The sequence below is a fragment of the Babylonia areolata genome, chromosome 3 (assembly GCF_041734735.1).
Source record: "Babylonia areolata isolate BAREFJ2019XMU chromosome 3, ASM4173473v1, whole genome shotgun sequence".
In the NCBI taxonomy this organism is placed as follows: domain Eukaryota; kingdom Metazoa; phylum Mollusca; class Gastropoda; order Neogastropoda; family Buccinidae; genus Babylonia; species Babylonia areolata.
Window position 1 is genome coordinate 47787985 of NC_134878.1, and position 12267 is coordinate 47800251.

General features: G+C 42.4%; 1 protein-coding gene across 1 annotated transcript in view; it reads right to left on the reverse strand.

Annotated features, from left to right (window-relative positions):
* Nucleotides 1-12267, reverse strand: part of LOC143280595 (receptor-type tyrosine-protein phosphatase epsilon-like) — a 56808-nt gene that overhangs the window by 30847 nt on the left and 13694 nt on the right. Inside the window, exons 4-10 of the mRNA XM_076585306.1 lie at nt 9805-9942; nt 8819-8953; nt 7958-8101; nt 5200-5337; nt 3043-3180; nt 1858-1969; nt 156-274 (exon numbers count right to left, since the gene is read on the reverse strand). Of these exons, the coding sequence (XP_076441421.1) occupies nt 156-274; nt 1858-1969; nt 3043-3180; nt 5200-5337; nt 7958-8101; nt 8819-8953; nt 9805-9942 (924 nt within the window). The remainder of the gene's footprint in view (nt 1-155; nt 275-1857; nt 1970-3042; nt 3181-5199; nt 5338-7957; nt 8102-8818; nt 8954-9804; nt 9943-12267) is intronic.

A 12267-nucleotide genomic window follows, 5' to 3' on the forward strand; every position in this document is an offset into this window, starting at 1 on the left:
TTTGTACAGCAGGCTGCCTACCTGGGTAGAGCCGACTAATGGCTGCCATTGGGTGCTCATCATTCGTTTCCTGTGTCATTCAATCAGGTTTCAGGCACGGACACATACACACTCAGGACAGACATGAAACAGTACAGATGACAAAAGCTACCGACCGAATCTGGAGTCTCCCAGCAGCATGCAGCGCTCGTTTTCCACACTGCTGCACCCGTCCTCTTTGGTCTCGTCCAGAAAACTCTTGCTGTTGTTCATCTTCTTGCTGCTACACCGCCGTCTGAATCAAAATGGACAACAAAAATATTTTTTTAAACAAAAAAAAGTTCTGCCTATATATTAATTTGATGTAGAATAAGCATTATAATATTACAAGGAATCAATCCGTGATCAATATTTATTGTTCTGCCTGAATCATTTTGATGAGGAATGATTCATATTCAGAGCAATATAATACTGTAACTTTCCAAAGTACAAATTATATTTGTATGTGTAAACCTTTGAATGAAAAAAACCTTTAAGAGGGGTAAAGGGGTGCGGGAGGGGATGAGGGTGAAGGAGGGAAGGGGGAGGTAATCATAGTCGAAGCAGAACAAAAGACAAACACCGGAAGAAAAAAAAATTAAGGTAAAAAATATATAAAAATCGACTGACGAATGAAATCTGGGGTTGTTTGTGAGATACAACTTTCCACATCCACGCAATTCTTTGATCGAGCCTTTAAATCTGAGGGCTTTGTCATTTTGCTGTTTTGAACTGTGTGTTTGAAGGTAAGCAGAAATAATGCTTTACTGAATGAAGGAAAAGCCTGTATACCTTAGTAAGCAGTTCAAAAGAATGCTTCCAACAAGCAGAAATGATGCTGTGATTAAGACAATATGGTGCAAAGCCACAGACGTAGCAAAAGTTATTTTCATTGTTATCATCTTTTCTGCCCTGAAAGTTTATCTTAAAAAGATATATGCTTAACTCTCTGCACTGTCCTTTTTAAAATCTATTTCTTTTGATTATCATATTTCTTTTTAATAATAATAATGAATATTTAGACGCCCTATCTCTGGAGAGCCCAGAGTGTTTACAAATACAATTACACATACATGCATTGATGCAGATACACTTCACAACATTCATTTGCCTTTATGCATCACAAAATAAACAGGTCACACACACACACACACACACACACACACCAGGCATTCATACTGATACAGCCCCATTCCTCTCTCCACCCACCAACAATCGCAGACAGACACACAGGGCGGGAAAACTAATCATAACAACTGTGGAAAAGGTGAGTTTTGAGAGCTGATTTCAATGAGGACAAAGACTGAGGGCAAAGGACAGAATAAGGGAGTTTGTTCTAGATGACAGGTCCAATGAAAGAGAAAGCACGTTCCCCATGGAGTTTCTTTCGCCTGCTTGGTATGCCAAAAATGCGAGTGTCACAGGAGGAACACAGAGACCAAGACAATATAGATCTGGAGGAGTTCCTGAAGATAAGGAGGAGCAGAGCCTGAGATGACATTATAACAAACAGTGACAATCTTGTATTGAATTCTGAAAGAAACAGGAAGCCAGTACAGTTCTGCAAGGAAGGGAGAGATGTGTGTGCCTTGCAGACAAGGCGGGCAGTACAATTCATCACTTTTTGAATTTTTTTTTACAAAAAATCAACAACAATATCTTGGCCCTCTGTGGGAGGTTTGTTAATTCGCTTATGTACCAGTTAACTCTTTCATCTGACAACAGTGACAGGGAAAAAAAACATGTTCACTGTGCACCGCAGCACTGACTACTTGGATTTCCATTACCAAAAAATGAAAAAAGAAAAAAGCTGAACTGATGACAGTCCCTTTTGAGTACCTCTGGACAACAATGATGATGACAACGATGATCAAGATGACCAAAAACGCTCCAATGGCTGCTGCAATGCCAACAGTCCAGGTTGTTGATGCCTCAGTAGTCCTGATCATTGCTGCAACACAGGGAGAGCGTGTCGCTATAATACAGCGCCACCCATTTTTTTTGTGTAATTTTTCCTGTGTGCAGTTTTATTTGTTTTTCCTATTGAAGTGGATTTTTTCTACAGAATTTTGCCAGGGACAACCTCTTTTGTTGCCGTGGGTTCTTTTACGTGTGCTAAGTGCATGCTGCACAAGGGACCTCGGTTTATCGTCTCATCCGAATGACAAGCGTCCAGACCACCACTCAAGGTCTAGTGGAGGGGGAGAAAATATCAGCGGCTGAGCCGTGATTTGAACCAGCGCGCTCTGATTCTCTCGCTTCCTAGGTGGATGCGTTACCTCTAGGCCATCACTCCACATATAGATAGATAGATAGATATTTAGTGTGTATGTGTGAGAAGTTTTCTGAGCATACATGCCTGTGCACATATGTTAATTTCATGAGGAAATTGCTTTAGGGCCTAGAATAGCCTTCAAACAGTAATCAGCAGCTGCTGAGTTTGACGGCAGAACACCTGGGAGTAAGTGGGTGTTTGAGTGGAACAGAAGAAAGAGTTCCACATGTTTAATCAACTGTTTCTGTCTCAAGTGAGTGATTGCAGAGATTGTTGTGTAAAGAATTTTTTATTCAATTCATAAATACAGAAAAGTTCACTTGTGAAGTCTGTTTTGTTCAGTTCATAAATAAGCGAAAGAGACTGCTGTTTGCTTGCAAAATTGTAACAATGAACATTTTATTCATAGCAGTTTTGATGGAGATATCTAGCCTGAATATCCAGCCTGTATGCAGTGGATTATATCAGAGACTGACACGACTGACTATCATACAAAAAAATGTGTGCATTTGCGTGTGTGTGTGCACATGTGTATTCTTATATAGGCGTGTGTGAGCATGTGCATGCATTCTTGTGTGCTTTGTGTCTCTCTGACATGTTATTGTAAGGCGCTTTGAGAGGCTTGAAAACATCATATAAATGCATTATCACTATCATTGTAAATAATCAATAAAGATTCTTCTTCTTCTCATTATCATGATTCATTATCAGCCAGCAACAGGAAGGAAAGCAAGGGGGTGGAGACTGACCTGTGCGACAGGTGTGTCCGGTGTAGCCATCAGCACAGCCGTACAGACAGTAGCCGTACGCCTTGTCACAGGTGGTGTTGTCTCTGCAGGCCCCACACTTCTGGGTACACCCCTTCCCGTAGAACTGATCAGGACACGCTGCAAAAGTCCCCATCAAATGCTGATGCTCACAAAAAACAAGAACCCTGTGACAGGCTCTGAGGTCCTTTCTTTCATGCCCTGCTCTCATGGTGACCTCAGTTTCAATCCACTTCCACCTCAGTCCCTGGGGTGTGAGTGCGGTCAGTCTTCACTGTCAGCACATTCATGGGGGACTGTCACTGGAGGGATGGAGTGGTGGTCTCCACTCGGGCGCAATAGCCGAGTGGTTAAAGCGTTGGACTGTCAATCTGTGGGTCCCGGGTTCGAATCACAGTGACGGCGCCTGGTGGGTGAAGGGTGGAGATTTTTACGATCTCCCAGGTCAACATATGTGCAGACCTGCTAGTGCCTGAACCCCCTTCGTGTGTATACGCAAGCAGAAGATCAAATACGCACGTTAAAGATCCTGTAATCCATGTCAGCGTTCGGTGGGTTATGGAAACAAGAACATACCCAGGATGCACACTCCCGAAAACGGAGTATGGCTGCCTACATGGCGGGGTAAAAACGGTCATACATGTAAAAGCCCACTCGTATGCATACGAGTGAACGTGGGAGTTGCAGCCCACGAACGCAGAAGAAGAAGAAGTCTCCACTCTGGAAGGTGGGGTTGTGTGGGAGGGGGGAAAGGGTGACGGGGGGTGGGGGTGGGGGGGCCTCACTAAGACTAGCTTAATGACAAAGTGATTATTGTCCTCAGTAGGGGGGCTTAGTATGTGGTGTCCCACGTATGTTTAAATCAGAAGAGGCCCAACTGAATGCCACCGAAGTGACTCAGCAGCAGTGCAGGGTTTCCTCTGGTGTGTGGCCTCCAGGCAATCTAACATGGTTCCCTGTGGACTGCTAACATGGTTCCCTGCTGGGATTTTGACAGACGACGCCAGGTGTAGCTAAGTATGGGGGACTCCGATTTTAGATTGAGCGTTGTGGGGGTAATGCCATTGAAATGAAGCAAGATGACAGGGCAGCAGAAAACAAAACAAAAAAAACCAAAAAAAACAACCATACAGCTCACAGCTGAAAATGCTGCAGCAGTGGTGTAACAGTACAGTAGATAGCAGATTTATTTTATGATACCTGTCTGGTTATATATGACCCCCCTCTCCTTCCTGCATTTCAGTTTTACTTTTTTGTTTTTGTTTTTTTAATCAGCAGGAATCATATACAAACGATGAATGCTTTGCCTCTTTCAATTTTATTTTTTAATATAATGAATACCATCTTGTATTCTATTTCTGGTTCATGTTCTATTTCAAAATAAGAATATTTTTTTTGTCTTTCAAGTAAGCATCATGAACACCAGATTATAACATTTTCAAACACGCTTTAAGTACACACTGTTAAGCACAAGATACTTGTCTTCTTTCTTTCCTTTTTGTAAACAGAGTCTATGTTTTAACCCGGTGTTCGGATGTCTGTGTGTGTGTGTGTGTGTGTGTGGTAAACTTTAACATTGACATTTTCTCTGCAAATACTTTGTCAGTTGACACTAAATTTGGCATAAAAATAGGAAAAATTCAGTTCTTTCCAGTCATCTTATTTAAAACAATATTGCACCTTTGGAATGGGCACAAAAAAATAAAAAAGAAGCCTAATTATATGCAAACTGCATTTACTGTTATATTTATATTTTTTGTATTCTCTACACTTGGCACTTTGACCTCTTATTCTGACACAACAACAAGAGGAGTCATTATTATCATCTTTTGTTCAAACAGGAACTTCTTTTGCTAAGCATGGAATTTTTTAAAATTTTGCAAGCGTTTTGGTGCAGATAGTAAAAAAGGGAAATTACTCTGTAATTAATGCTAGGGGACGTAATTTATCACAAGTGAGTCTTGAAGGCCTTGCCTCTCTTGTTTCTAATTGCAATATTTAAAAATCAACATTTTCAAAGAAAAAAAAAATCAACTGTATTCATTTCATGTCAAAACTATTGAACACTTTCTTAACAGATACTTGAGAAAAAAAACAAAAACAAAACAAAAAACGATCCCTTCCAATCAGCTGACTTACATTTATCACAACCATCGCCATAGTAACCAGCTTTACAGCCGCTGTCACAGACGCCGGTCTCATGATGACAACTTTCCCCATCCTTACAGTAACCGCAGCGCCCAGAACAGTGCAGTCCAAACCTCATTCTGTCGCACTCTGCAACACACACACACACACAGCAATGATTCCCCATGGTCATCACTCCATCAGAAAATGATTCCCCATGGTGATCACTCCATCAGAAAATGATTCCCCATGGTGATCACTCCATCAGAAAATGACTCCCCATGGTGACTGCTCTATCACACAATGATTCCCCATGGTGATCGCTCCATCACACAATGATTCCCCATGGTGATCGCTCCATCAGACAATGATTCCCCATGGTGATCACTCCATCAGACAATGATTCCCCATGGTGATTGCTCTATCAGACAATGATTCCCCATGGTGATCACTCCATCAGACAATGATTCCCCATGGTGATTGCTCTATCAGACAATGATTCCCCATGGTGATCACTCCATCAGACAATGATTCCCCATGGGTGATCACTCCATCAGACAATGATTCCCCATGGTGATCACTCCATCACACAATGATTCCCCATGGTGATAACTCCATCAGACAATGATTCCCCATGGTGATCGCTCCATCAGACAATGATTCCCCATGGTGATTGCTCCATCAGACAATGATTCCCCAATGTAATGTTCATTTGACAACTGTTCAAAACTTCATTCTGTCTCACTCTACAACACACATACAACAATGATTCCCCATGGTGATCGCTCCATCAGACAATGATTCCCCATTCCCCATGGTGATCGCTCCATCACACAATGATTCCCCATGGTGATCGCTCCATCACACAATGATTCCCCATGGTGATTGCTCCATCAGACAATGATTCCCCATGGTGATCGCTCCATCAGACAATGATTCCCCAATGTAATGTTGATTAGACAACTGTTCAAAACCTCATTCTGTCGCACTCTGCAACACACACACATACAACAATGATTCCCCATGGTAATCACTTGATTAGAGAACAATGATTCCCCATGGTGATTGCTCCATTAGACAACAATGATTCCCCATGGTGATTGCTCCATTAGACAACGATTCCCCATGGTGATTGCTCCATTAGACAACAATGATTCCCCATGGTGATTGCTCCATTAGACAACTATGATTCCCCATGGTGATTGCTCCATTAGACAACATGGTGATTGCTCCATTAGATAACAATGATTCCCCATGGTGATTGCTCCATCAGACAATGATTCCCCATGGTGTTTGCTCCATCAGACAATGATTCCCCATGGGTGATTGCTCCATTAGACAACATGGTGATTGCTCCATTAGATAAAAATGATTCCCCATGGTGATCACTCATTAGACAACAATGATTCCCCATGGTGATTGCTCCATTAGACAACAATGATTCCCCATGGTGATCGCTCCATCAGACAACATGGTGATTGCTCCATTAGACAACAATGATTCCCCATGGTGATTGCTCCATTAGACAACAATGATTCCCCATGGTGATCGCTCCATCAGACAATGATTCCCCAATGTAATGTTCATTAGACAACTGTTCAAAACTTTATTATGTCGCACTCTGCAACATACATACATACACACAATGATTCCCCATGGTGATCACTCGATTAGAGAACAATGATTTCCCATGGTGATCACTTGATTAGAGAACAATGGTTCCCCAAGGTGATTGCTCCATTAGACAATGATTCCCCATGGTGATCAATCCATTAGAGAACGATTCCCCATGCTGACTGCTCATTAGACAACAATGATTCCCCATGGTGACTGCTCCATTAGACAACAATGATTCCCCAAGGTGATTGCTCCATTAGACAATGATTCCCCATGGTGATTGCTCCATTAAATATGGTGATTGCTCCATTAGACAACATGGTGATTGCTCCATTAGACAACAATGATTCCCCAATGTAACAGTTCACTAGGCAACAACTGTTTCCCATTGTAATGGCTCATTGGACAACAATGATTCCCCACTGTAGTAATGGCTTGTTAGACAACAAGGATTCCCTATTGAAATGGTTTATCAGATGATAATGATTCCCAACCATAATGGTTATTAGACAACAATGATTGTCTACTGTAATGGTTCACTGGACAACAATGATTCCCTATATTGTAATGGTTCAATGGTCAACCATTCCCTACTATAGCGTCTCATTATACAGTGATTCCCTACTGTAATGGCTTGTTAGACAACAATGATAACCCATTGTAATAGTTCATTAGACAATGCACACACACACACACACACATTCAAACACACGCAAACACACACACGAAAACACACACATGCACAATAACACACATCAAACACAGTAATATACACACATGCACGATGCATACACAGTAACACACATGTACACAGTAACACACACACACACACTTATTCAAACACACACATGTGCGGACACACAGACAGACAAACACACACACAAACAAAAGTACCCACACACGCCCCTCCCCACATACAAACACACACACGCACACACACACACACAAACACACTTGCAACCTCCCGCCCACACACAAACACACACACTTGCACCCCTCCTCCCCCCACCCCCACACAATTAAACATACACACACATACACATGACACTCCTCCCCCCCCACACACACACACACCAGCCCCCACCCCAACTCCCCCCCCACCCCCCCGCACTCCCCGATCACCCATCCGCACCCCACACACATCGCGACTCACTTGTTTTACAGGTGGGATCGGAGGAGTCGTAGCCTGCAGCACAGCCACGCAGACACTTGCCAGAGACGGGGTCGCAAGTGTCGCCGAACTTACACTTCCCACAGAAAAAGGCACAGTTCCGACCGAACCTCCGAGGCTTGCACTCTGAAAACCCATCACCACAGTGAGACCCACCCTGCATGCAGCAAGCTGTGTGATGGAAAGTCTGGCAAAGCTTGGAGCTCAACAATTCTTCTACTGTTCTCTCGGAAACCATCAAACCCGAAAACAACAAAACTAAATGGTTTTCAGAAATTTCATATATGTTTTCCAAGACCACTCACTCAACATTATTGCAGCATTACCTGATGTAAATGTAACCCGAAACAAAAAAAACAAAAAAAATCATACACACACACACACACACACACACACACAAGAAAAAACAAGGGGAAGATGGTCAGTGACATTAACGTTCACACAATTAAGATCCTTTCTTTCCTTTCTAATTTACTCTGGTAGTGATTTACTTTGCAGATATGACCTTTTTATGTACGTGCAGTGAGTGTGTGTGTGTGTGTGTGTGTGTGTGTAAGTGTGTGTGTGTGTGTGTGTGTGTGTGTTTGTGTCTTTGCGTTTGAGCTTGTGTGCATGCATACCTGTCTGATTCGGCATCTATGTGTGTGTATGTGTGACAAATTATGAGATATCAATTCTTTCCCCATGAACAAAATACAAACACACATTTAATATCAATAATGTCCCATTAAAAAAACAACAACTGTTCACCTTTTGGTTCAGTGATGAGACGTACACATGCATACATGCACGCACACACAAACACACACACACACACACAAACTACTCTCTTATCTGACTCACTCTCAGAGCAGAAGTATCCGGAGAAGCCACGTCGACATCCACTCAGACACTCCCCTGTTTCTGGGTTGCAATCATTGTTGTGACAGTTGTCACAGCTATGCTGACAACCAATGCCATACATGCCCTTCTTACACACTGAAAAAAACACAGATACAAAAGAGAACGCATCTTTCACTGTGATCAGCCGGACAGCTCTGGTTTGGAATTCCCCCCCATTTTCCATTTGAAAAATCAGTAATTCACAGGCTCTCAAGAACAGTTCCTTCACACAATGCTCGGGACAGTGACCTGTCAGTCTTAAGAGACTATGGGGTTGCACTCTGGGTGGTGATTGATACAGCATCTTGTGTGCCTCTCAAGACTAGTTCCTACATCCAACACCATGCATGCAACTGTATATAATCAAACTCTTGCAGAAGAAGTGCATGACCAAAAAACAAAAAACAAAAAAGAAAAAACAATCACCAACGCTATGCATGCAACTGTATATACACACACTCTTGCAGACAACTGCTGCCCACCCAGATTGTTATTATCATTATTTGTATTTGTATTTCTTTTTATCACAACAGATTTCTCTGGGTGAAATTTGGGCTGCTCTCCCCATGGAGAGCGTGTCACTACACTACAGTGCCACCCATTTTTTGGTATTTTTTCCTGCGTGCAGTTTTATTTGTTTTTCCTATCAAAGTGGATTTTTCTACAGAATTTTGCCAGGAACAACCCTTTTGTTGCCGTGGGTTCTTTTACGTGCACTAAGTGCATGCTGCACATGGGACCTCGGTTTATCATCTCATCCGAATGACTAGCGTCCAGACCACCACTCAATGTCTGGTGGAGGGGGAGAAAATATCAGCAGCTCAGCTGTGATTCGAACCAGCATGCTCAGATTCTCTTGCTTCCTAGGCGGACGCGTTACCTCTAGGCCATCACTCCACGGTTATTATCATCATTATCACCATTACTACATTAAGAACAGCACTAACCTGTCTGACAACTGCTGCCCACCCAGCCAGGGGCACACCCAGACTGACAGCGACCACTGCGAGAATGACAAACTTCTATCTCGTTTCGGCAGTGGCACTGGTACTTGCAGTTCTGTCCAAAAAGGTACTTGGGACAATCTGAAACACACGCACAATAAAAAGGGGTTCGGGGGTGGATCAACGGAAAGATTTGCTCAAATCACATAGGGGTGATTAAACACATCCTTTTTTTTTTAATTCATTCACTGCTTAACCCAAATTTGAAACAGTTCATATAGCTAGCTGCTCCGGATGACAAGAGGATGAACAAAAGACAAAAAAAACATTTTAAGTTTATGCGAGATTCAAGAATAACATCTGACTTTGACCTTTCAAATGTGTGTGTGTGTGTGTGTGTGTTTGCCCATGTGTGTGTGTGTGTGTGTGTGTGTTAGGGGGAAGGGTGTGTGTGTGTGTGTGCGTGTTAGAGGGAAGTGTGTGTGTGTGTGTGTGTGTGTGTGTGTGTGTGTGTGTGTGTGTGTGTTAGGGGGAAGGGTGTGTGTGTGTGAGCATGCATTCTGCACAACACTGAGAAAATGACAGAGACAGAGGGAACAGTGTGAAAGAAAGACACTGACTGAAAGTGTACATTAAATAAAGAAAAAAAAAGACACTGACTGAAAGTGTCCATTAAATAAAGAAAAAAAAAGACACTGACTGAAAGTGTACATTAAATAAAGAAAAAAAAAGAACACTGACTGAAAGTGTACATTAAATAAAGAAAAAAAAAGAACACTGACTGAAAACGTCCAATATATATATATATATATATATATATATATATATATATATATATATATATATATATATATATAAAGGTCTCAGTTCCTGATAAAGTTTTATGCGTGAACCTGAATTCAAAAACTTTGAGAGGAACTGTATTCTATCTGATGTGTAATGTTCATCACACATACAACACTACAAGTAAATCTTCAAACAAATACAACGTGTGGCTCTGTGTCTCTGTGTTTACTGCCTGATTCTGTATTGCAAGGACCGCTGCCTGTTTTTCTGTGAACATCTTCACTGCATTTCTGAGATTTTTTTTTTTTATAATTTTTTTAATATTGTTTACACAACCTAAAATCTTGTTTGCAGATCTTTACCCAATATGGTGAGCTAGTTTCCCTTCATTTATTCTATAACTGTATAAGCAGAGCTACATCTGTTTTTATCACGGCCTCAAGGTCAACTTGAGGCACCTGATATGAGAAGGTATTAAAGAGTGCACAATCCTGTTCACAAACACACACAAAAGAAAAAAAAGAAAAAGAAGAAGAAAGCACACACACACACACATTCTGTTTCTATCGCCCTCCTACACTCACCCCCCCCCCTCCCTGCCCCCTCCCATCCCCCTGACCCCAGCCCCCCCACCACACACACATACACAATGCATGTATGTGCACCCATACCCACATACATCTGTGTACACACGTCTCACTGTCGCTGCCAATCCAGAAGACCCACCCCCACCCCCCACCCCTAAACCCCACCCCCACGTCCCCAAAGGACAACTACTGGTAAAACTGAGCCCAGAGCTGAGTACAGACGGAGCCATGGCATTTGCCGGTGTGGCTGTCAGGAAAGGCTGTCATTCCCACTGGACAAGTGTGGGTCTTCCCGATAATTGTGTAAGACTGACACGAGTCCTCCTCCGGGAGCATGGTACGCAGAACAGACCAAGGTCCATGACCATGAACTCTGTCACCATCATTATTATTGATACTTATATTGCACCTACCCTCCACCAGAGACCACGTTTCCAAGCGGTTTTTTTTACAAACATGGGAGTGATTTGCACAACAGGCTGCCTACCTGGGTAGAGCCGACTGACAGCTGCCTTTACTAGGCGCTCATCATTCGTTTCCCATGTCATTCAGTCAGGCTTAAGTTACTCATGCACACGCACACATGCACACACACACATACACACACACACAAACACACACACACACATACACAAAACAAAACAAAAAAAACACACCAAAAAAACACACCTACATGTATATTAGAGTGGATCTTACTACAAATTGTTTTGCCAGGGACTTTTTACTTAGCCAAGGAACAGGCCAACGCCTATGACACTGCACTTTACACTTAATCAGGGAACAGACCAACATGTATGACAGTGACCTTTACATTTAACCAGGGAATAGACCAACATGTATGACAGTTACCATTACACTTAACCAGGGAACAGACCAACGCTTATGACAGTGCACTTTACATTTGACCAGGGAACAGACCATAGTGTTTGACAGCGAACTTTACACTTAACCAGGGAACAGGCCAAAGTGTATGACGCTGTGTTTTACACTTAACCAGCGAACAGACCATAGTGTATGACAGTGAAGTTTACACTTAACCAGGGAACAGACCATTGTGTATGACGCTGAGTTTTACACTAAACCAAGGAACAGG